This window comes from Pelodiscus sinensis, chromosome 1 (genome assembly GCF_052426305.1).
Source record: "Pelodiscus sinensis isolate ZL-2025 chromosome 1, ASM5242630v1, whole genome shotgun sequence".
In the NCBI taxonomy this organism is placed as follows: Eukaryota; Metazoa; Chordata; order Testudines; family Trionychidae; genus Pelodiscus; species Pelodiscus sinensis.
In genome coordinates this window covers 294874910-294901649 of record NC_143052.1, presented here as the reverse complement: position 1 = coordinate 294901649, position 26740 = coordinate 294874910, and the positions used below count along the sequence as shown (strand labels likewise).

The following is a 26740-nucleotide window of genomic DNA, read 5'->3' as shown; positions in this document are numbered from 1 at the left end:
CAGTGTTTCCCAATGCGGCTCACAGACTACAAGACCCAGGGTGCAACGCGCCGCACAGTCTGGCGACTCTGAGCCGCATTGCATGCCGGGGCCCGTAGTCCCCGCCTCTCGCTCCTGCCATGGATCTCACGTTATGTAAATGAGGCGTCCGTTCTATTAGCATAAAGAAGGGAAGGGGAGCAGCGGCGGAGCCCGGCCTGAGGGAGAAGAGGCGTGTCACGTGCGTCGGGCTGCGCTCTCCGTCACTCGGCAACGGCGCGTGCCCCTGCTTTCCACACGCCCCCCTCCCCTCCTCGCGCTCGTCACGGAACGTCCCTTTCCCCCGCCCTCTCCCCCCCTCCCCGCGAGCCGCCGCCGGAGCCGCCTCGCAGTAGCTGGGAGCCGCCGCCACCGCCGGAGCAGCCATGGCCGAGAACGCCGCCGCCGCCGCCGCCGCGGGCCTGGAGAACCACCGCATCAAGAGCTTCAAGAACAAGGGCCGCGACGTGGAGGTGAGTCCCCGCCGGGCCCCGCTGCCGCCGGGGCTGGGCTCGGCCGCGCCGCCGCTGCCGCCTCCTTCTCCTCCCCCCTCCTCCGCCCCGGGCGGGCTCGAGAGGAGGGGCCCGCTCCCCGCTCGCAGCCGGGCGGCTGCCGGGCCCGGCGGGGGGGAGTGGCCGGCGGGGGCTCGCGGCGGCGCAAGGAAAATGCCTCCGGGTTTTTCTTCTCCGTCATGCGGGCGCGGCCTGGGGAGGGCGCGGGGAGCCCGGCAGGGGGTGCGCGGCCGGCCGCCTCCCACCGCCGCGGGCCTGCCGCCCCCTATGGCGGCCGCCGTCTCCTCACCCCGCAGCGGGGTGAGCTGGGGGGAGGCTCCGCTCCCCGCCCCGGCTTGTTCCACCTGGGGCTGTGCGGGGGGCCGGGACTGCCTGGGCGGGCGGCGCGATGCGCCAATCCCCCATGTCCGTGTGGCCCCCTCCCTTTCCCGGCTAAGCAGCTGCCTCCCTGCCTGATGCTCCGAGGGATCGGCGGCGCATGAATGGGCTGGACAATGGGGCTTGGCTGCCTTTTGTGCCACCCCTTCGGGCAGTAACACCTCTTCTGCCAAACAACCGGCCGCAGGCATCCCGCACGCTGGGACAGGTGCTAGAGGCTGTCACCTCTTTCTCAAACGTTATAGGCCTAGGCCGGGCTGGAGAGGCCAGTGGATAAATTTCAAGGGCCGCTCCCACACGCTCTTGAGTTTTTTTTATCCCCCCTATTGTGATGGTCGCTTGCTTTCAACTCTCCGATCTTGCTGAAATCCCCATATTTTTAAAATGACATGAGATAAGGTTCTTGACATGAAGGCAGCAGTTCAGCAGTGTATATCTGCCAAAAGTCTCCATCTACTTATATCAGAAAGCAGAAGGAGATACCCCACCTTAACGTACAGTCAGTCCACTCTCCAAATCTGAAATGGCATCTCTTTTACAAAGGTAACTGAATGCTTGAGGGTATTTATTCAGCTCCCTTGACCCCACTACTCTTCAATGCTCTGGACACCTTTCATTCTAGCTACTGTAGAAGAGGAGAAATTCCAGTGGGCTGATGACATCTATCTTTTTCTAGCTAAAATAATGTGGGGGGAAAAATCTCTGAAGTGAAAGCCAATCTAGGAAGAAAAAAGGAATGGTGAACCTAAATATATTATCAAAGTGCTTTGATTCCATTTGAATGTGTTTCTCAATTATATTAATTTCTTCTGTTCAGCTTTGTGGTGGTAAATCTCCTTTGCACACAATGCTCTTTCCAAAGAGAATGCAGTGTTTTTACAGAGAGGTTTTTTCTCTCCCTTTTGGAAGACCATTTAATAGTGATAATTAGATTAGCCCCAAATGCTCCACTCTTACACCAAATAATTGGCTTTCATCTTCTGTTTTTAACCCCATTTTCAATCTTGTGCTGTATTTTTTGGTTTGGACTCCCCCCCCCCCCAACCCCTTCCATGTATGTGTTGAGAATGCTGGCTTTGTTTCAGCAGTGCTGATTAAGCTTCTGCCTTCCCAACCATTGGCCTGATTGGATGAAGAGCAAAGCATGAGCAAACTTGAGGGTTCCAATGTAGCTTGGTTTGCTTTGTGATCTGAATCACCTGATATACAGATATGTTTGAAAATGACTACTGAGCTGAGTGGATTTGAGGGCTTGTCTGTATGGGGAAACTGGCCAGTGTAGGAATAGCTACACTGGACTACCCATAGTGAAGTAACTCACTCATGTGGACACTCCATTCTGGAATAATTACTTTGCTTTGGAAGCATAATTATTTAAGAATTCAGTCAATTAAGTTATAACAGAATAGCTGTTGTGGAATAGTTATTCTGCTATTTCTGTTGATCAATTTCCCTATATAAATAATCTCTGAAGTGACTTTTCAGATTGATGGGTCACACTGCTTAGCAGTGATCCAGCCAAAGAGTACAATTATGCTAAGAAAATAAGTGCTTAATTTAAACCTGGGAAGGAAATGGGTTTCAGCTCAACACTGATGCTTATATTTGAAAAATATTTTTCTCTAAAGTATAGAAAGATCTAAAAACTACACATTGACATAGTGAATGAAAGTGTGTTTTAAATGGCACTTACAATCTGATGAAAGAAGCAAACAGACTCAAAATAGAACATATATGACTTATTTTTAATATCTGTGTTCTAGTAAATTTGGTTGTTATCCATAGGCTGGACAGCCAGACAGCCTGTTTTGAAGTAAGTAGTCGAGGTATCCTTTTCAATAGCTTTACCTAGCTACCTATTAGTCTACCAGAATATCTAAGATATTATTTTAGAAAAATAATAGTCTTTGTTTTGCCCCAAGACATGATGTACTAACCGTTTGGTAATGCTAATGGATTGAACGGTTTCTGAATATAAAAGGTACTGTGTTTTACAGGGATAGGCCATTGATTTTAATAAAATGTATGCTACATTGTGCAAAGTAGTAGAACCCTGCATGGGATTAGTGTGGAGTCCAGCAGAACTGGGATCATATGGGATCCGTTTCTGTAATAGTGGTAGTGGGATGGTAATGGGATTAAAAATAGAACCATACAGAGCTCTACTAAGTAGCTTCTTCCTGTGATAAGATTGTGGATCTGAAATGGTTGAGAATTAATTGAGTTTTGGCACATATAGCACTGAGAGCCTTCTATTATAGGAAATACTTGAAAAAAGTTCATTTCTGTAATTAACTTAAGTAAAGAATATCTACAAAAGCATGATCCAAACTGTTGACCTAACCCTCCACTGCCTGCAAAAGACTTTTGAAGTTTCACACAACAAAGACCTGGGTCTGGAGGCATACCTTTCATTTACTGCATGAGACTGTTCTTATTTGGCTGACTGATAAAATTGTCACTGCTCATATCACCAGGAAAATTCTGGTAGCTTGTCAAAACAACTGAACATATTCTAAAGAGTTGCGCCCATATAACTGTAGCACATGTGATACTGGGAACCAGCGTTACTGTAAGAACAGTGGCAGAGAGAGAGAATCACAGAAATCTAGGGCAGGAAGAGATGACAGATCTTGTCCGAACCCTTGCACTTGGGCAAGACAGGTTTCAGGAGGGCTGCCAAACAAGGGCAATGTTGGACTTGTTGGAGTCCAAAGCTGAAGCTCTGCCTTATGGGGTTGAAGCCTGTGTCCTGAGCCCCACCACTCAAGGTTAAAGCTGAAGTCTGAAGCAATATAGTTTCATAGGGGTCACCTGTTGCATGAGACTAGCCCTGATGGAGACTTTCCAAAAGTGTATAGGGAGCCAGGGCCCCGTCCTGAGCCAAGCTGGAAGCTAGATCAGGCTGGGAGCCAAGAATCCTCAAACTGACCAGGATGGGGAGAAGGGGCCAAGTGCAGCCCTCCTCCCCCCTCTTGTTCTTCTGCCTGGTACAGGTGGAGGTTTTGCATGTCAAAATAACTGAACACATTCTAAAGAGCTGGGCAGCTCTTCCACCTATCCTGGGTAGGGGACGTAAGCAGATACACAGGCTGGGGTCTGCTCTCAGCTCCCCAACCCAGGGCAGGTGGAGAGTCTGATAGATTTTGTTTCTAGATGTGCACATTCCTCACTGCACATAAAAACATTATTCTGCATGTAGATGATAGAAAAAAATCCACACATTGAATGAAAAGAGGGAACATTGGTGGGAGGGTCCCATAACAAAAAGACAGGACAGGCCTGTCCACTTTCAAAAAGTGGGACACCCATTCCGATGCCAATGCAGGAGGGCCCAGGCAATTGACCTGCTTTCTACTAGGGATGTGAAGGGTTAAATGGTTACCTGGTAAGCATCACCCTTACTGGCATGCTTACTAGTGCAACTGGTTAACCAGCATCCTGGCTGGGCTTGAGCAGCTCCTGCCTGATATGGGTGGGGAGCTGCTCTGGATTGGTAGACTGCACCACAGCCAGTCCCATCCTGGAGCAGCCCCCTGCCCGCAACGGACCCAGTTAACCAGTTAAAAGTTATGATTAACTGGTTAATGTTTTAAACATTATTTTACAACCCTACTTGCTATCTCCTAATGCCAGCCCTGGTTTCCCATGCAGAAAGCCAGGTACCGTGGCACAGGTGGACCATGGAGTTTATATATCATGTTTGGGTAAGGGATTAAAAGGAAAAGGGTTGAGAGCCTGGTGTTGGCAATCCCTCACAAGTATTTGTCAATGGAATTTTTAAGACTAGGTTAGAGAGATTCCACAACCTCCTTAGGGAATCTGTTAGTGCTTAACCATTCTAAGATACACTTCCATTCCTTTGTAATCCAACCTTTTTTTGGGACTACTGTATGAACAAGGAATTCCTTGAACTCCAGGCAGAGGGAAAGAGCTGATGTGGTGGTCTCAGTAAGTCCAAATCCAGCCATACTAATCTCTTCTTACTCACTATCACCCAAGACTCAGGACACAACACTAGCAGCTTTCTCCCCCAACTTAGGAAAGTGGACAGCTCCTGCAGTTGCTTCATGGAGCCAGTCAAGCAGCTTAAATGGTAGAAACCACTGCAGCAGAAGTTTCAGGGTTCAAAGGCTTCTGATTCATGACTAGTTGTAAAGAATGAGCGAGGCAAAGACCATTTTTAAAATCTCCAAAGTTACACAAATTTAAGTTGCAAAGTCAAGCTCTCAAAAGTTTGGAAGTGCCATTAATAAACAGTGGCCCTACACTACCTTAATTCTGGCAACTTATGTATAATGCTTTGTAACAGTCTTAATTACATGATCACATACTTTTTACCCTGCCTCTCATACAGTACAGTGTGGGGGATGGACACACACGGATGCATGGGCAACCTTGCAGATTAGGCATTTCCTGACTTTGGTGTTGGAGAGGGGTTGTTTTGGTTGTATTATTGTGCAACCTTCCTTAGTTTACTTTTTGTATATTTTTGACTACTTGTGAGTAGGAGTCAGATGACAGATTGTATAATTTTGTAGTTTTAAATAACTGGCAGGACACCATGAGCCTGTGCATCGGTGCCATTTGTGATTCTAAATAAAAATGAGAGAAAGTCTAGAAGCAGGCAAGAAGTCAAGGAAGGGCAGGAAAGGGTTGCCAGGAGTGAGAGAAGGTAGCAGGTGGCAAAGGATACAGTTGAGGGAACAGGCACATGGGTTGCAGGTTGAGTGCAAACTAGAAACCTCAACATCAGATTACATTCTTAAACAGTGGTGTTACCGTAAAACAGACCCAACAGTGAAAATGTTAATTACAGTTTAAGAAAAGATTAAGTATTTTGGTTTGCAGAACATTTTATACCTGACCAAAAATGACTTCACAGTATTCAATAATAGCTGAATTAGGAGATCAAGGAAGATGGATACAATGTACTCTATTCATTCAAACCAAATCAGTAACTATCAAACAGAATAAATTGCTGTGAAGCACCTTGGCCAACAGTTTGGAGACCTAGTTTGATTCCTGCTCTGCTATAAACATCCCTTGGACAAGTCGCAATCTTTCTGTGCCTTAGGTACCCATCTATAAAATGTTATAATGGTACTTCATAATACTTCTGAGTTAAAGTGGATAAATACAAGTAATAACTATGAGATACTCAAATACTACAGTTCTGAGCATCATATCATAAGTACTTAGATGTCTACTGTAGTATTGCTGGGTGGCTTCTCAAAGGCATAGTCTCAGTACAAAATTAGATTGAATAAGCAAATCTGTAGTCAGAATTTGGTCTAATAAAATGTTTATTACTGGCAATCCATGAGCTAAAAAGAATACAGCTTGACTGATGAAGCCAATGGTGAGTCAATAGAGCTGGCAGTTAGAAAAACATCTGTGTATTAGCAAATTGAAGGCATTTGTTATAGGAATTCAGTGAGACAATGAATATGGAATCCTATAATATCACTTTTAGAATAGACCCACCCTTTATATTCTGCTGAAAACACTGGCCAGAGTCTCCTTGGAAGGCTTAGAAATTCTTTACCCAAGCATTTCTCACATGGGTCTGTTAGGGTATGGTACTTTCTGTGAGACACATAATTTTTTTATTCATTTATTCTTAGCAATTATATGTAGTTAATATTGCATTAAAACCTTTTAAGAGTGAAATTTTAAATTTTGAATATGAAGTATAAACAATTTGTGTACAGCCTGGCAAAACCCTTTCTGAATTTGATTCTACTCTCAATCATACTACCTGGCACCATGAATAGTTCTCCATCATCAGTTTTAAATGGTGTTTGAAACTGATTCAAAACGTATTCAGATAAATGTCCAAACAGTTTTGCTGGTCAGTGTAGATGGGGGATCAAGGTTTGCATAAAACACTTTTGGTGTTTGTTGTTGAGGGCGGGAAAGTTGTTGAGTTCCATATTCTGTGCCCAGAAACTGTTTCTGAACTTGATTCAATCCGATCTCCAGTGACTAGCTAAAGTGTGCTTAAACAGAAATAACCTTTATTTTCTTTATCATGTTTAAAGATAGTTGGGTAATGTGGTGCAGTGTACATAGAAAGCTTTATTAAATGACTCCATATGCCTGTGGATTTTGTTAGTCAGTTAGCCATCCACTGTATAATATACTTGCTACTTCTGCACATCCTCAAATTCTTTTGCTGTTTAGAGTGTATCGCAGCTGTATATTATCCTTCAGTCAAAATTACATTAAACCAGTAATTTACATATTCAATACTACAAAATAGCATGTTCATGTTAGATTTTTTCTTGTCATAATTTCTTCTCTAAAAATCTTACTCATTCATAATGTACCTCTTGCATAAGAGTCAGTAAATCTTAATTCCTATCCAGAACTTCAAAGCAATTTATTTTCTGTGTATGCCCAGTTCATAACAAATTTGCTTATGTGGCTCTAATGTTGTGAAATTGTGAGGAAATGCAGGTTTTGGAGACCAGATTTTAAAGTTGGTTTGACCTAAATTGGTTATTTCAGAGTGGGGTTTAGAGGTGACATTTGGTCTCTACATTCATTCTAGGGAAATTTCCCTCCCCTCCCTTCAACCTCTAACCAGGGTTTCATTGATAGAAAAGCTTTATATAGGACTACTTGGGCTGTTCATTAGAAAACTGCAACAGACACACTTGGTGAGCACTTGTCCTTTGTAGTTTACCGCTGTGGCTGAGCATTATAGGGGAAAAAAGTATAGGAGACTAAAGATTGAGTCATCTGGAAACAGCATCTTGCTGATGCTTGCTGAAACAAAGTTGGTCAACCCTTCTGACTTGTATCCACTGGCAACTGTTGCTGTTGGGGTACAAAAACGAGAGCAACAATCCTTATACTTCATGGTGTTTACCAACCACAAAGTGGTAGGGATATGGAAGTCTAACTATGTAAATGGGGCTCCTGCTGTTGAAGATGGGCTTTAGCACCCCTTCTCTGCCCACTCCTTGTAATTGGTTAACCTGTTAAACACTGGTTAACCAGTGGAACAATTAAACAGGGCATGCTTTCGTGTAGATGATACTTGTTAAATAGTTTTGATTACATTTGTCATTGAACTTGTGGCAAAATTTTGTTTCCTGCTCTGCGGTTTTACCCACGTTCTGCCATATATTTTGTGTTATGGCAGTCTTAGCATATGTTCGATTTAAAAACACTTTTACTGCAGGTTTGACAATGCATAAAAGTTTTTTAGCTATAGCACTTGACCTAAGGTTTAAGAATTTGAAGTGCCTTCCAAAATCTGAGAGGAATCAGGTGTGGAACATGCTGTCAGAAGTCTAAAAGAGCAACCATCTGATGTGGAGAGTACAGAATTCAATTCATGAAAAAATAAGTCAACTTTCTGTTGGTGGCCTCTGACTCAGACAATGACAATGAACGTACATCGGTCCACATCACTTGGAATCATTATCAAACAGAGCCCTCCTGTTTTTACTTTCAGGTGATGTAAATAAGAAGTGGACAGATCTTTACAAGAAGTAGGACTGAGAGGACTTGTAGGCTCTAAAGTTTTGCATTGTCTTGTTCTGAAATGCAGTTGTATAAAATGATAATTCTACATTTGTAAATAGGATTTTCAAGAGGGAGACTGCATTACAGGACATATGAGGCGAGTGGAAGAATACTGTTTTTTACAGTGCAAATATTTGTAATAAAGAATAGTATAACATGAGCACTGTATATTTTGTATTCTGTTGTAATTGAAATCAATGTTTGAAATTGTAAAATAACATCAAAAAATATAATAAATTTAAATTGGCATGCTGTTATTTAATAGTGCAATTAAAACTGATTAATCATTATATTTTCTTACAATTAACTGCAATTTTAAAATAATTTGATAGCCTTAACACATCTATTTATAGCACAATCAGACAGGTATAAGGAGTTCTCATGGAGATCTTAACATACAGTACTGGAAATTCAGTGTGACTTTTCATGAAAAGTTAGCTTTGTTGTGGTGCTGTATGATGTAACTTAGTATAAACAATTGGAAATGGTAAGGAAAGATTCTCAGGCATGTTTTAAAGAATACCTAGAGATTGAGTCCTGTCCTCAAAACAAACAACCCTACAACCTTAAGCCATTTTACATGTAGGTACACCAGTTTTTTGTTTATCACTGTGTTTTTTCATTAGTTTCTTATTTTGCTGAAGAAAATGCTAAAGAAACAAGCAATATTTATTTCAAATTTCAGTGTCTACTTTTGAGGCTGCCATTTCAGAGCTTGGCACTTCACTGTTAAGCTTTCGTATTAAATCTTACCATTTTTATAAATAGTTTGTCCGTCATATATGCTAAATTGGCAGAGAAGTGTTATTCCTTTAATATATTAAAACATAGTATGGACTAAACTGTAAAAATGGAGTGCCAGGTGATTTAGGATATCTTACCTGTTTCATAACATTACAGTTAACTTAAATGTGCACTATTGTGCCATAATAGCACTTGGTGAATATTTTTTTTGCCTCACTGTGCCTGAGGTGAGCAACTGTAGTAAGATGCATTAATACATGATACTTTGTGCATTGTGCTCAAGTTTGGCTCTCTGGGGAATATAACTTAGTTTGCATTACTATTGCTATGCTGAATTTCCATTACAGAAGGTTTAGGATCTGATTTCTTTCAGCTTTCATACATTTTTAATTTATCTTGGCAATGGTTCTGATAAAATAGAAATATGACCTACTGATGAGTGTGGGATAAAGTTAGTTTTAAAATAGATTGGGTTGGAAAATCAACCAATGAGTAACTTTGGGGAAATCGTTTGTTATAGGAGTCCTTGGGTCCCTTAGGCTATATCTACACTACCAGGTTATTTTGAAACAAGTTATTTTGAAATAATCACTCCCGAAATAACTATTTCAAAATATCTTATTCCTCTTCATGAGCAGGCGTTATTTAGAAATAAAAGCCCATTATTTTGAAATAAGTCTTGATAGTGTGAGCCCTCGCCTTGTTGTTTTGAAATAACTCCCTAGTGTAGACATGCCCTTTGTTTGTAGCATGACCGTGTATGTATCTACCCTGTAATCTGCTGTTGTCCTCCCATCTTGGAATCACGTGATACAGAACTACACCAAGAACCTGTCAGAAGGACACTCCTTACCACTTCATGAATTGGTTCTTGGACTCCTCTGATTGGGATGAGAAAAATGTTTTGTTTAAAACTGTTCATGGCAGATATAGAAGAAAGTGTTATGTCATAACTACAGCATTTCTACTGCTGCTTCTAACTTGGGAGTTAATGCCAGGAGCATGGTATTCAGACCATGGTTTATGATACTAGTACTGTGGGAGAATTGTATTAGTACTTTGAAAAGAGTTACTTTCTTTACATTTGTGCAGTCTCAAATTTATCCTGTATTTAGGACTTTTTAAGGAAACTATTAATGCACTGAGTATTTCCAGTAATATTAATCTGAATCAGGCATAAATAATTCTTTTGTACAGATGTCCTCTAAAAAATAGTGTTCTGGAACAGTAGGCAAAACAAGAATTAACTATGCTGCTTTTAAAAGTGTGCTCATAGGAATAATAAAAATAGTGGGGTAGGGATAGGGTGAGGGAACAAGTTCCCATGTCCTGGAGCTCTCTCAGACATCATCTTGTCATTAGCAGCCTCTGTTTTTTTATGAAGAGTGGTTCCAACTCTGGGTACCTCAGCTATAACAGTATGGCATGGGGAAAAGGGCAGTCATTCAGAGAGCATAGGTTGTGGGATGCAAGGTCACTTCATGTTGAATCAGAAAATTTTGAGGTTCATGGTTGTATTTATTTATTGTTTGAGTTAAGGATGTTAATATGTAACCATATAGCCGCTAAATATCTTAGTGGTTACATGTGCTGTGTGCTCTGCAGTATAAAGCTTAGCTTTTTACTGCAGAGCCTTCAGGAAGCCTCCCTGGGAGCAGGGTTGCCAGCCCCTGCTGGCCCGGCTCCCAAGGAGGAAAATTCAGTGCTCTGCTACAGTGAAGCCACCTCCCTGGAAGCTGGCTGAGTGTCACCAATACCATTAACCTATAAGCATGAGCTTATCTGTTAAATGGTTAGTCAGTTAAACTCTAACATCTCTAGTTGGAGTGATGTCATAGTATTGGGTAAGCCCATAAAAAGCCTTGTCTTTTGGTGCACATGATCTTCATTCGGTGTATATAATTGTTACATGGATCCTTATAGTTGAGGCGTACAAGAATGAGATGGAGATTTAGGTGGTGTGGGCAGAGGCCATTTAGATCTTTGAAGATAAAGATCAAGAATTTAAAGGTTATTTGGTTGCCCATAGAAAATGGAAAGGACTTCATGCTCTGGGTTCCCATCTGGCTGAGGAGATATGCTGTTTCATTCTGTGCCAGTTGTGGTTTTTCAAAGTTGATGCTTTCAGATTTATTGTATTTCTATAAATTAATTAGAGGGTGCAAGAGGTAATATGATCAAGGGTGGCATATCTCTAAGCCATCTGGGATAGTAGAATGTGCTTCTTGTAGATGTTGCTGTGAGGGTCCAGTATCAGTGAGAAATCTAAAAGGACCCATAGATTGATTGCATCCTCTACTCGTACTTCAGTAAGCTCTTGTGCTTCCCACTACCTACAAGCATAACCTTAATTTTAAGTGACTTAAGCATCATCAGCTCTTCTTGTCCATGTGCTGATCTTAGGCAAACATTGGGATAACTGGGTTACAGATGAAATATGCAAAGGTCAGATTGTTGCGTATTACCTGTGTATGGTTAACATTTACATTTATGTAGTCAACTTTTTTCTTGATGGTTTACCTGTAAATATTTAATAAGACCAAAGAAAGCTGAGCATAGTTGCATTTCACAATAGAACACTATATTAAACTATTAAAAAAGATTTCTATCCTTTAGTGTACCTGTTTTCTGCATTCATCATGAAGCTTTTACCATATTTGTAAGGTATTTTCTTTCTCTTTAATCCTCTAAAAAGCTTGGGAGAAGATTGTTCACAAATCCTTGTATGCTGTTTTTCTTCATAGTAATCTTGGGTTTTTTGTTTATTTTTGCAGACAATGAGAAGACACAGAAATGAAGTAACAATTGAACTGCGGAAGGTAATTTGATCTGTTTTTACTTATCCTCCATATCCTATGTAGAATGTTAGGCCTAAATTTTTGTGTGAACTCTAGAAATATGAAGTATTCTTCAGTTCCCTACTCCTTCCTAGTCTTTCCTTTACCCTTGCCTACTTTCACTGACTAAGCTAAATGGAGCTGTATTGTCTTTGCTGTGTGTATTTAATTTGGAATAAAATTGTTTGAAAATTTGGTGTCAGATAAATACTACTCTGCTACTAAATTTTTGTATTACAAAGCATTATAGAAGCTGTCAGTTAGCTGGAATTTTGAGATCTTTGAAGAGAGCAGTTTTAGCAGTTCAGGTGTAATCTACACTTCTTAGGTTGATGCAGATTACATAACATAAGAACATAACATAAGAACGGCCAAAGGTCCATCTAGCCCAGTATCCTGTCTACCAACAGTGGCCAGCACCAGGTGCCCCAGAGAGGGTGGACCGAAGACAATGATCAAGCGATTTGTCTCCTGCCATCCCTCTCCAGCCTCTGACAAACAGAGGCCAAGGACACCATTTTATCCCCTGGCTAATAGCCTTTTATGGACCTAACCTCCATGAATTTATCCAGCTTCTCTTTAAACTCTATTATAGTCCTAGCCTTCACAGCCTCCTCTGGCAAGGAGTTCCACAGGTTGACAACATGCTGTGTGAAGAAGAACTTCCTTTTATTAGTTTTAAACCTGCTACCCATTAATTTTATTTGGTGTCCTCTAGTCCTTATATTATGGGAACTAATAAATAACTTTTCTTTATCAGCCCTCTCCACACCATTCATGATTTTATAGACCTCTATCATATCCCCCCTCAGTCTCCTCTTTTCTAAACTGAAAAGTCCCAGTCTCTTTAGCCTCTCCTCGTATGGGACCCGTTCCAAACCCCTAATCATTTTAGTTGCCCTTTTCTGAACCCTTTCCAAGGCCAAAATATCTTTTTTGAGGTGAGGAGACCACATCTGTACACAGTATTCAAGATGTGGGCATACCATAGTTTTATACAGGGGCAGTAAGATATTCTGGGTCTTATTTTCTATCCCTTTCCTAATAATTCCTAGCATCCTATTTGCCTTTTTGACCGCCGCTGCACTCTATGTGGAAGTTTTCAGAGAACTGTCCACGATAAATCCAGGATCTCTTTCCTGATTTGTCGTAGCCAAATTAGTCCCCATCATACTGTACGTATAGTTGGGGTTATTTTTCCCGATGTGCATTACTTTACACTTATCCACATTAAATTTCATTTGCCATTTTGTTGCCCAGTCACTCAGTTTGGTGAGATCTTCTTTGAGTCCCTCACAGTCTGCTTCTGTCTTGACTATCCTAAACAGTTTGGTATCATCTGCAAACTTTACTACCTCACTGCTTACCCCTTTCTCCAGATCATTTTTGAATAAGTTGAAAAGGATTGGTCCCAGGACTGACCCTTGGGGTACACCACTAGTTACCCCTCTCCAATCTGAAAATTTACCATTTATTCCTACCCTTTGTTTCCTGTCTTTTAACCAGTTCTCAATCCAAGAAAGGACCTTCCCTCTTATCCCATGGCCATGTAATTTACACAAGAGCCTTTGGTGAGGGACCTTATCAAAGGCTTTCTGAAAATCCAAGTATACTATATCTACTGGATCCCCCTTGTCCGCATGTTTGTTAACCCCTTCAAAGAACTCTAATAGATTAGTAAGACAGGATTTTACAGAAACCATGTTGACTTTTGTCCAACAAATTATGTTGTTCTACATGCTTCACAATTTTATTCTTTCCTATTGTTTCGACTAATTTGCCCGGTACTGAAGTTAGACTTACCGGTCTGTAATTGCCAGGATCGCCTCTAGACCCCTTTTTAAATATTGGTGTTATGTTGGCTACCTTCCAGTCATTAGGTACAGAAGCTGATTTAAAGGATAGGTTACAAACCACAGATAATAGCTCAGCAATTTCCCATTTAAGTTCTTTTAGAACCCTTGGATGAATGCCATCTGGTCCCGGAGATTTGTTAACATTAAGTTTTTCTATTTGTTCCAAAACCTCCTCTAATGACACTTCAATCCGGAACAGTTCCTCAGATTGCCTTGCATTGACCTATTGATGCATGTGCCTGCACTCAGATTTGTCTCCAGGTGATGTAAGCATTCTGTTACACCAATACACTTTATCTAATCACCTCCTTAAATGGTGTGGAGCCATAACTGACTACTTAGGTTAATGCTGTGCAAATGTAGACACTGACTGACCTGTGTCAAACCCAAGAGTTCTCCACCATATGTCCCACAATGCCTAGTTCACTATGACAGTGACTACTCGAGTCACAACTGTAAATCTACTTCTCAGGAGTTAGAGACTGGAAGCCACCATCTCTCTCACCCACCCTCTTCCCATCCATACCTTTTAAACTTCCCCATGTGTTTTTATGTCATTTTCTGATTGCAAAACCTTGGCAAGCACACCTAGCAGCTCAACCTTGTGTGCAGTTGCCCAACTGACCATGGCAGGTCCATGCATTAGATGCAGTCCTGCCTGGAGTGAACAAAGAGGTATTGGATCTCCTGCCTGTGGGGGAAAGAGGCTGCAACCACAGCTACAGACCAGCTGTAGAAACATGAACATCTATGAACAGATGGCATGTGGGAGGCCACAAAAGTGGTATGATGGGAACTGTCAACAGTGCAGCATGAAAGCAAAGAAATTTCAGTAAGGATATCATAAGACCAGGGAGGTTGACAATAAATGAGATAGTATCCCACTGGTTTGCCATTTTTACAACAAACTGCATACTAGTCTTGTTGGAGGCTTGTCGGCCCTGGTGCTGGTATCATAGGTAGTAAAGCCAGCGTAGATTGTTGTACACATTGAGCCTCATTCTCAGAGACCAAATATTAGCTCCAAATGTGGATAGCACTCTGAGATGGAGGAAACTAGAAGTTGTTCCTCAAAGGACAACTTAAAGCCTTGTTTGCACTACAGAGTTTTGTTGAAGCAAGTTAAACAGACAAACTGGTATAATTAATCACTTGTGCATGTTCTATCTAGAGATGTGAAAGGTTAGGGTGATGCTTACTGGTTAGCTGATTAAACTGATAATGCTTACCTGTTCCAGTTAACTGTAGGGTCTGGAGCAGACCCCTGCCTGCCCCAGTCAGGGGGCTGTTCCAGTGCTGTGGTGCCCACCGCAAGCAGGTGCTGCCTCTTCTGACCAGAGCAACCCCCTGTCCATGATGGTTCTGCCCTGGCTTCCCCCTACCGCAGGTTACACGCTGACTCCCTGGGAGCAAAGCCAGCTGCAGAGCCAGTCTGCAGTGAAGCCTCCCAAGGAGCAGCAGGAAGCCTCCTCCCCAGGAGTGGAGCCAGCTTTGCTGCAGCATTGAACCTCTTGCTGGCTCCACTTCCAGGGAAGCAACTTTGCTGCTGCAGTAAAGATTCCTTCCTGGGAGCAGAGCTGGCAGCCCCCTACAGGCTGTGTTCCCAGGAAGGCTTTGCTGTGTGCTCTGCAGTATAAAGCTTTATACTGCAGAGCTCGCTGTGCATGTAACTGCTAAGATTTTCAGCAGTTACATGGTTACCTTTTTAACAGACTTTTTACATTCCTAGTTCTGACTAAACTCCTGTTGGCAGAACGCATCCACACTTGGTGCTCTAGAATTGACAGATCGGTGCACTGTGGGATATCTATTCCACTGTACTACATGCCACCTTCTGCAGCTAGGAGTTGTGGGAAGGTGGAATAGATCAGAGCATCATGGATGTGGGCTCAGCATCCCATTATGCAGTTCTTTCTCTCCCAGCATTCTGTGGGCTTCCAACAGTGTTTCATGGTGTTTTGCACTGGCCCCTATTAATTGTGCATCTACCGTCTCTATTTGAAAGAATGGCTCTGGTACTGTTGTCACTGTTAAGAACATATCCTGGATGGTCATTCAGTATATCATTAGCACCCAATATGAATAGGTATCCGAGCTGTCTGACCTGTTGTGTGCTGTGGAAACAACACCAGATTGCTTTTGCCATTTCTGGAGCAGCTGAACACTGGACTGACTGTCTGCTTTGGGCTCAGGAAGCAAGCATTGAGTGGTGGGGTTCCATCATTTGGCAAGTCTGGGATGACAAGCAGTGCCTGCAGAACTTTCAGTGTAGAAATCCACCTTCCGGGAATTGTGTGTGGTGCTCACCCTAGTGCTATGGTGGGAGGACACCAAAATAAGAGCTGCCCTGTCAGTGGCGAAGCATGTGGCAATTGTAGTGTGGAAACTGGGAACTCCAGACTGCTGCTGCTCAGCCACAAGTCACTTCGGAGTTGAGAAGTCAACCTTGGGCAACGTTAATGCAATTAATGATCCAACACATTTACATTATGCTACGAAGGACTGAGACTCTTGGCAGTGTGTGTGAAATAGTGGATGGCTTTGGGACAGTGGGGTTACCTAACTGTGGTGGAGTGATAGATGGCACACATTTCAGGTTTGAATCTGGATCATTTTGTGATGGTATAAATAAGAAGTACTTCTCTATGGTATTGGAAGTACTTCCATATGGTTATGGATCACTGTGGGCATTTATGTGAAATCAACGTGGACTGATCCGGGAAGGTGCATGACCCGTGCATTATCGCTGTCTTGCACCGAAAGCTACAAAAGATTTCTGACTAGCAGATTCCTGTTGGGGATGTTGAAATGCCAGTAGTATGCTGGGTCTCCCAGGATCACTTTACTCCCATGGGTTATGAAGCCTTACACAGTGAACCTGGACAGCAGCAAGGAGAATTTCAGTAGGCTGATCAGAATGACAGTAGCATGTGTCTTTGGATAAAAAGCATGCTGGGCCTGTCTTAGTGCAAATGAGACCTAAATGAGGAAAACATTCCCATAGTCATAGCAGCCTTCTGCATGCTACATATAATATTTGTGAGGTTGAGGGTGAAAAGGTCCTCCAGGGTAGAGCATGGAGATTGATGGCTTGGCTGCTGAATTTGAGCAGTCAGATACCAGGACTATTAGAGGAGCGTAAATGGAAGCTATTTGAATCAGGGATGTTTTGAGGCAACATTTTGATAGGGCCCCCAAAATGTCTTTTTCATAAAGCAACTTATTATGCCTTTAACTTCCCGCCTTGCATGAAAGTGTGATTCCTGACCAGGACTTTTACTGTTACTTTTATATTACTGCCAGCAGCAATTGCCATATGTAGGAAACACAGATTGATATCTTTTACCAAGTTTGTTTTATTAAATGCCGTTTAACAAAACACACAAGGCTTGGTGGGCAGGGAATTAACAGTCCAGATTAGTGCAGTTGTGTGCAAGTTCAGCTATTGTTTTGGAAGCTGTCAAAAGTGGAGTGAATGTCTTACCAAGATTTTTTTGGGGAGGTTGCAAGGAATGTTTGGGGAGGGACTGGAAAGCAGCTCTGTATCAGCAGTTCTGTATTGGGGTGGGGCAAAAACAAGTGTTCTGCCCAGAGTGTGATTAGTCTTCATCTGTTTTATCTTCACAGTAGATAAAAATCAATTATTTGACACGGAAGTCAGATTTTTTGAAATTTTTAGATCAATAAAATACTAAATTTCTCTTGTTTGATGAGATTTAAGTGCAACTTTAAAACATGCTAAACATGTTCATTTTTCTCAGAAAAATTAATTAATGGCTCTAGTCTGCCCAGCTTAATTACCAGTTCTTGATTCTTCAAAGTTCTGGCCTTTCACTTTGTAAGTCTTGAAGATTAAAGTCACATGTGTAAAGAAAGTCACGGGCTGGATAGGTTTGTTGTTCTGTGGGTATGTGGTGGGGAATCTGGGCCAAGCAAGGCAGAGGTGTTTAAGACCATGTCTGCAAGACAAGAAACAATATTATAGGAAAGGGCATAGGCAGAGAGTAGAAAGGAACAGTGGAGCATGACCAGTTTGGTCAGAGAGTCCCTGGAGACGGTCACTTAATGTGCTAAAATACTACCAAACCTTCCTACCTGCTTGTCGATGCACCCCGCTGCTATGTCCAGCTAAGCCAGGCCCTCCGATCTGCTTCAGCACTGGCACAGAGATGGGTTCACAGCCTACAGCAGAGTTATACAGAATTATAAGATCAGCTCACCTCTTAGAAGTGTTAGTCAAAGGGATTTGCCACAGTACCCAGGTGCGAATTGGACTGGAACCCCAGATAAATCCATTTTACTCTTTATACAATTTTAATCAGCTGCTGCTTGTGCATGTGCCTTGTCGGGGTAGGACAGCTTGTGTGTTCTTATGATCCCAGGAGCTATGCCGGCGGGAACTTAATGATCCTGGTAGGTTCAACCAAGCTGGAGAGGTCAAGGGGAGAGGAGCAAGACTAAGTATGCTCACCGGTCCTCCAGGATTGGGGGTTTGGTTCAGGGCTAACAACCCTGACATAGAAACAGCTTTTGTTACAGAAACAGCAACAAAGAATTCCTTCTCAGTTGTGTGAGACAGCCTTCCAGAGTCACTTACAGTGACTTGTATGACTGCCAGTGGTGCAAGCAGAAATGAAGCTATTGACATAAAGATGGAAGTCCTGAGTGCCAGAATTAAGACCAGAATTGGGTTCTGGAATGTATGTACGATAATGACCCAAGACAACATGGTGCCGGACCATTGAAGTATAAATGCAGATCATGAATTACACTTGGGGCACTAATGAGAGGCTGGCCAGAGACAGACAGAAGTGGAGGACCTTTGTTGCTGCTCTATGTGCCAGTGGGCGTGAAGGACGATGATGTTGATGACCATTTTAATCAGAGCAAGCTCATAAAATATTTGGCCCTTTATCAATAAGAGATGCACAACTGTCTCTCCGGTAAGTTATTTACACAGGGTTTATTAATAAACAGAAGTGATGAAGTATGAAAAGTAGGATTTAAGTGGTCATAAGAGAACAGACAGAACAGTAAGTAAAATAAAAAAGTAAAATAAAACCAAACAAAACACAAGCTAAGCTTTATGCCCTAAGAACTTGTTATAAATCATCATTTCTCACCCTAATTCTTATTTCAGGGGAAGTCCTTCTCAGGCCAGAGATGTCCTTTCTGACCTGGATCCAGCAGTTTTCCTCCACCCCTGTTGTTAGTCCCTTTGTTTCCAAGTGTTTTTCATGTATCCTGTTGGGGTGAGGAGGCAGTTTGCAAAGCCAGTGGAAAACCATCATTGTTTATTTTCCTTAACCTTATGTAGAATTTCCCTAGTGCAGGAAGTCTTTGGTTCTGCTACACCTGTATGGAAAAGTACAAAATTCAAGATGGATTATAGCATCAGGTGATATGAGCGTATGTTTTTGTGGGGTCTCTGAGTGTCTCCTACTCATTGGCTGATAGGAAAAATAAACTCATTTATAAATGAGTAGTCCTGTGGCACCTTAGAGACTAACAAAAATACATATAGTATCATGAGCTTTGTGAGCAAAACCCCCTTCCGATAAACTTGAGTGGAGAAAATGGGGGGGGGGGGGGAAGGACCACTCAGAATTTATAATAGAAAGAAGGGAGAGGGTGAAAAAAGTACCTGTCAGTTGCAGTGCTGGTGCTAAAGGGGCTAATTAAGTGGCCTGGAAGTGGCCCATATGTAGCTTTTTATGTCAATGAGGTGTTAAATATAAGGAAAGCTGATTTTATAATGGGCCATCCAGTTAATGTCTTTGTTCAGGTCAAGAGAAACCGTGTCAAATTTGCATATGAAGGTCAGTTCCACATTCTCTCTCTGTAGTTGGCTTGTGAAATTCCTTTGTAGAAGAATGGGAATGGCTACTTTTAAATCCGTGATTGAACCTGCTTGGCCACTGAAGCTCATTTGAAGAAGTGTGTTTGCCCACGAAAGCTCATGATACCACATGTATTTTTGTCAGTCTCTAAGGTGCTACAGGACTACTAGTTTTTAAAGTTACAGACCAATGCGGTTATCCTCCTAGGTTTTTAAACCCACTTGCAGTTCATTGTCCTTATCAATAAACCATCACGTTTCTGAAGTCCCTTTAATGTCCCTCACTATATGTCTATATTAGTAAAACAGGTTTTTACTTCATATAACTTAAAATATAGGAATGATACATGCACACAAATAGAATATATACTTTTAGTAGATTACAAGCTTTCCAATGATACCTTACAGGAATTATTTTGCATAAAGCATTTTTCAGTTATGTCTTTTCATAAACATGTTTTTATAAAGCATTGGGAGGGCCCCGTCGGAGTGAATTGAAAAGAAAAAAGGAAGTCATTATTCAGTACACACACAGCTTTCTATATTCTTCCTAGTTTTGCCACAGAGAAATGGTCATGACTTCTGGGCATAAGTGACCCTGTCTGAGAATATTTTAAAGATATTCCTTCCCTGGGTAAAGGAAAATGTCAGGTATAAGCAGTGCAAGAAGGAGATTCAGGGCCTAACTGCAAGAAATTGCTTATTGGGGGAATATCTGAAGAACTATGTGGATCAACTAGTGGATAATTCACTCTACAATGCGTTATACAGGCAAGTGCACTCAGTCTTAGCTTTTTGGTAATTTGGAATCGGATCTGCATCCTAGCTGGAAAAAATATAAACGATTAACAGAATAATAAAGTAAGAAGAATGATTATTCAAAAAAATTTTTGAATTTTGTTTCAGGGATCCCATTTAAACTTAAGAGACTTTGACTGTTTATCTGCAACAACTTCAGAGTAATCCATTTGTAGTTCTAGCAGCTGTGCTGCAACAGCATGTTTCAGACAACAAGGAACTTTAGCAAGCAAAAGATTTCAGTCATCCAGTGAAATCACCACGATGGATGAGTTTGTAGTAAGAATCAGCAAATGCCCACAAGACACCATAGATGAGAAGAATGCTTGGTTCATTTATGCAACAATTTTTTTTTTGGTGCCATAACAAACATTCTAATTGACATAGTTGACTTCTTAACCCAGATTACCCTCAGCCTGGTAAAGCAGACATTGGTGGAAGGCTGCTAGATACAGTGTACGAGAAGGAATTTGAATAGTGTGCAAGAAAAATACTGAGGAAAATGTGCCTGCTTAAGCCATAATGGGTGGAGCGATCCAGTAATATGTGCCAATAGAAGATGGGCTTTTGCACATCTTTTAGAAACAATAGATACATTGGGGAATGCCCATCCAACAGACTAGTTAGAAGTGACAGTGAAAATTCTAAAAGTGGAATGAAAATTCAACTCTCATGCAGTGTGTTCTCAGACAGTGATGCAAAGATGAGATGATAGGAGAAAAAAAACAGAAGAATGCTCAACATATGGTTGCAGTACCCATTTAATGTACCTTTTAGCCAAAGATTCATATGTCTTCTCGAGGAATAAAAGAAAATGTTGAAGTCTCAAAATACTTTAACAAACATTTATCTTCACTGAGGTGAGCAGGAGGGTGGAAACTAATTCTTCCTCAGGATGCTTGGTGGAATTCGGTGGTTGGCGGATTGCTTTGAGCAATTAAAAACTGTTCTATTCTCATTAAAATTTGGGAAGAAAATCATGATAAAATAGATGGAAGAATCTTAAAGTATCTAGATTGGTTTAAAGAGCACTGCAGAGATGTACTAAGTATACTGAACCCTAGATCCATAATCTTAAACTTCAGAGAAATTGTTGATGTGTTGCTGATGCTGTTGAAATTTGGAAGGCACTTAGAGATACCGATAAAAGAAATACCTCTCTAGAAAGTTCTAAACAAAAAAGCGAATGGATCAAGCACTAACTCCACCTCATTTTCTTGAACATTCTCTACCCCAGATATAAAGGTAGATGCCTAACTTACATGATGATGCCCATAGCATGGGCATCTCAAAAATCACTCCTCGGGAATGCCAATCATAATACTTTTCAGGACTGGAGCAAACCATTTAACATGTTTACCAATGATGTAAACAAAGTCACTTCCCTGAATTGAGGGAAATCATCATCCAGGCATCTTGAAACAGTTCCTTCAGTTAGGCCAACTTTTCACAGCAGTAACTTCCTCTTATTTCACTCAAAGCTAAGAAATAGATGGAGTTGAAAAAGCAGGAAAAGTCATTGCCTAAATCAAATATGAATAAAAATGCGTGGTAGCAGGGAAGACGAGAGAGTTGTAGAAATTTTAAGTACAGTATGTGTGGGCTAAGTCTTCACTGCCACTTTACTGTGCTGCAGCACACCCCAGTCACAGCAAGCTACAGTTCTGTAAAGCGCCAGTGTAAATGGGCTCCAAACGATGTTAGCTGCTCCCATGGTGGAGGTGGTTTACATAAAACTCTGGGAGAGCTCTCTCCTAGCACTCCTGTGGTGTGCACACTTTAAAGTGTTGCTGGTGCTGCACTTCAATTTTAGAAGTGTAAACAGTCTTAGTATTGTAATAACTTGTCTGTGGATAGCCATCAGCTGACAACTGAGGAGACTGCTGCAATTGCAAATATTTCACATTTGTGTACCATTTAAGATTTAGTAAGTACCCTTACGTACGTATGTGTGGTTGATTTAGTTCTTACCATTCCAAAGGTAGTGCTGTAGATATACACCAACGAGTATTATGTACTATTTTTAACTTGATTTTTATTAATTTTATCTAAAAATTACACAAAGTATATGCCCTCCTAGATGTTGTAAAATGCTGTATTGGGTTGTAAATTAACATGTTTTAGTGATCATATTTGCATTGTTGTATAAGAAATGTGAAGTATCAGTGGCAATCTTGATTTAAATCTATGATTTTTCTCTTGGTGCTTTAAATTGTGATTTAAAGCAATGATTTAAATTGCCTTCATTCAAATGAGTTGGCCCTATTTGGGAGTACATGGTATTTCACACACAAGTAGTGTGATCAGTCCATCCTTCAAGATCCATCCATGCCTCATAGGGAATGGTAGTTTTGCTCTTTCCATTGACTATTTGCTATTTTTAGAGCCGGCATAAGTGCCCCCTTGTTAGTGGGAACTTCTCCATTTGTCTGCTTTGTGAAAAACCTCCATCAGTGTAGCCCTACGTAGTGTCATAATTTTGGTCTTCACATGGCAGTCTGCATACAAATGCCTCCTGTGCAATTATGACCTTATCAGTAACTATATCGACTGTGTTCCAATCTCCTTTAGAGTGCAGGTTGTAACTTTGGAGGCTGGATCAAATGTGTTCCACTAAGATAATTTGGTCTTTCCAACAGCTATTTGTAGTGGCAGAATACACAGATGTTGGAAACCTGCCTATGTGAGGCTTTGCAATAAAATGGCAATCTTATTCTCTATTCGCATATTGTCAGACTTGTTGGTGCTGAAGTCACTGATCACTGATACACCATTTAAAGTAGAAACACAGGCCATGTGGGATTACTTTTTCAAGTTTGGCATCAGCAATGGATCTCTGCAATTCCCATGTACCACAGGAACAAACTGCTTTTCCATAAAAATTCAGCACTTTTATGCTTTTGATAGAACCGTGGTTTTGCAGCTTTTTAAGAACATGCATTGTGATCCATTCCTGCAGATAGAATTGCTACATCCATATCCCACAGTTCATCTTCAGTAAGTGCTTTAAGAGCATTGCAATTATGCATTTGTTACTATTCTTTCTCCTCCATAAGAGTTTCTGCAAGGCAATTTATGAACTCCACGGTTTGCAGCAATAAAATCAGTATTTGTTTCTCTTACCTGTTGATGTAACATAGTAAACATTCTTACCATAGCACTTGATGTGACATATCCATTCATGACACTATCTTTTGGGTCAATATGTCTACTTAATTTTAATTTCCATTAAATGTTCTCACTAAGAATGACTGCTTCATGCAATTTCTCACCTGTTTCTTATTGAAATTGTTCTTAATGGATGCTTTCAGAATTCTGACTGACTTCAGAAGAAGCAGCTATTAGTCTCAAGATGCATGTCATGGGACCTAGTATAAGGAGAGCCTTGCCTGTGGCTGGCAATTATGCCAACATCTTCAATTTTTTCCTGATGCTCACTAACCTTGCAAAATTGAATTTCTGGGAAGACTTTCAGCCTATAAGGGTGTCGCTTAAGCATAGTTTTTAACCAGGTCTTCCATGGTTATATTCTCCAAAGATTCAGCTACTGCTGGTATTCTTCATCTCCCCATTAATGTGTACAAATGATAGACTAAAGTAAAAATAAGGCTTTTGTAATAGTTACGTTATCATGATTACAATTCTAAAGTGTGATATGTAATTATTTGCGTAGCATTTGTAGTTGGATTTCAGTAATTTCTAGCTGGATGCTGATGTCTTAGTGCCTCAACTTTTTTTACATAATAAAGCTGATAGTACTGTTGAACCACTTATTTCTTACTGATGGCAAGTCAGTTTGAAGGACTCATTTTATTTGTAATATTCTGTAGCATTAAAAAGCTTAATGAGGTATCATTTTCTGACCATTATTGATAAAAGTATTGTCAGTTGAGGACCAAAATTTAAATGTGAGGGCTGCATGTTTGAAATGCCTATATTAAACTTGCTTAAAAAAACATACTTGTTCTAGATTCGTCATATTTGGTACCATTATATATGTGGAAAAAAGCTTCTTAATGATTCCCAAGTTGACCCATTCCTACTGCATTGTCAACATTTCTACCAACAGTAGGGTCTGGAGTTGAGTCAGAGGGGCAGCAAATCTCTTGTACCACACCATGGAGCATGACACTATTGAATTTGATTCTGTAGATTTTTAGAAATTGAGACCCCTCTTTCCTTTCCATCATGAACTTGCTCACTGAATTACACATGGTCCCAGACTACTACCAGTGATGGGTTTATGTAACCCAGTGTATCTCAACCCTGCAGGTCACTTGTGGCCTTATAGAAGCCACATCAGCTGCACATATGATATCCTCAGGGCCGTACAGGTAGTATATGTATTGTGTGAATGCTACCCACGTAACCGAGAGCTGCATATGTGGCCCACAGTGGTAAGAATTGAGAAGCACTGATTGAATCTGTTCTTAAAAACCTCCAATGGCAGAGATTTCAAAATCTTGGTTAATTTCTGGGATGGAGTGGGAAATCTGTTTTGGGCCCTAGGGCCACTGATGCACAGAAAAATCAATCAGGGGTTGCACACAAGTGAGAAGCAAACAAACCCTCCTCTCTGACAGGGCTCCTGACTGAGGAGAGAGACATTTCCCATGTTCCCCTCAAACACCAGAACCTTTGGGGCTCCAAGCTAATAGATTTTGTGTTCCAATTCCACAGGAGAATGTCAAGGGGATTGAAGCATCAGCATGGGCTCCCTAATTCTGGGGGGAGCCCTAGCCTCTGGGCTAGATCTAGGCAAGCCTTAGGTTCCTTCCCTGTTATAGGAAAAGTTAACATCCTAACGATAAGGATAATTTTCCCTAATATTCAACCTAAATCTCCCTTGCTGAAGACTCAGCTGCTTGTTTCTTGTTCTATTACTAATGGACACAGAACAGTTGGTAAATATTTTCTTTATAACCGACCTAAACATATTTGAAAATTATCAGACCACCTTTGTTTTCTTTTCTCAACACGAAATATGCCCAGTCTAATCTTTCCCCATAGGTCAGGTTTTCTAAACTTTCAGCTTTTGTTCTTTTCTGGATTCTACCCACTTCATCTACTACTTACATTGTGGTGTCTAGAACTGTCTCTAGCTGACGCCTCACCAGTCCCATGTAGAGTGGAACATATAATGCTTGAGAGTTGGACTCAACATGTATTTCCGTTTAAAGAGACTGAAATGGGGCTGGGAGAGGGGGAGATATCTCAATCCAAGAATATTAAAGGATCCATTGTATGAAATTGCAAACCTAAAAGCAAGGATTTTTAATGAAGCTTGTAAATTTGGGTAATCAATAAATCTGTAACTGGAGAATATCTAATCTGGTACCTATTTTTAAGAAAGGAGAAAAAATATTAGTTTTAGGCCTTTTAGTTTGATTTCAAATGTATGTAAGGTCTTGGAACAAATTTCAAAAGAGAAAGTAATTAAAGACATAGGGGTAAATGGTAATTGAGATAAAATACAGCATGGTTTTACAAAAGATATATTGTGCCAGACCAACCTGATCTCCTTTGAAAAGATAACTAATTTTTTCAGACAAAGGAAATGCAGTAGGCCTAATCTACCTGGATTTCAGAAAGGTGTTTAATATAGTTCCACATGAGAAATTGTTAGTTAACTTGGAGAAAATGGTCATTAATATGAGAGTTGGAAGATGGATAAGAAACTGGTTAAAGGGGAGACTACAATGAGCCATACCAGGCTGGAGGGAGGTTGCTGGTGTTTTTATTATGGACTTTCCCACAAAAAATGGTAGTGCACTAATAAAATCTACAGATGACAGGAAGTTGGGGAGATTGCCAATATGGAGCAGGACCAAAATATCACACAAGAATATCTGGATGGCCTTATAAACTAGAGCAGGGGTCTCCAAACTTTTCTGCCCGAGGGCCGCATTAACTATCAAACAGCAGTTCGGGGGCCGACTACACACTTGAGGTCCAAATAAAAAACAATCAAAACATGGATGTTGTTTTTAATTTAATATTATTTTATTCAGTTATTTAATAACACATTGATACACTACACATGAACACCTGTATTAGTGTGAATGGTGAAATTGTTTCCTGGATGCCAAAATAGAGCCCAGCCCACTAGTGACCTCATGAGAGAGCTAGCCAATAGGATAAGAACGCACTGGCCAATAGAGAGCAATTGTCCACGCCAAGTCCCAACCCCTCTTGCTGTGAGGGACGCGCAGAGCCCGG

General features: G+C 41.2%; 1 protein-coding gene across 1 annotated transcript in view; it reads left to right on the top strand.

The window, feature by feature from the left end:
* The first annotated feature begins 210 nt into the window (after nucleotides 1-210).
* Nucleotides 211-26740, top strand: part of KPNA3 (karyopherin subunit alpha 3) — an 81558-nt gene continuing 55028 nt past the window's right edge. Inside the window, exons 1-2 of the mRNA XM_075919077.2 lie at nucleotides 211-491; nucleotides 11966-12010. Coding sequence (XP_075775192.1) covers nucleotides 405-491; nucleotides 11966-12010 — 132 coding nt within the window. The 5' untranslated portion in view covers nucleotides 211-404. The remainder of the gene's footprint in view (nucleotides 492-11965; nucleotides 12011-26740) is intronic.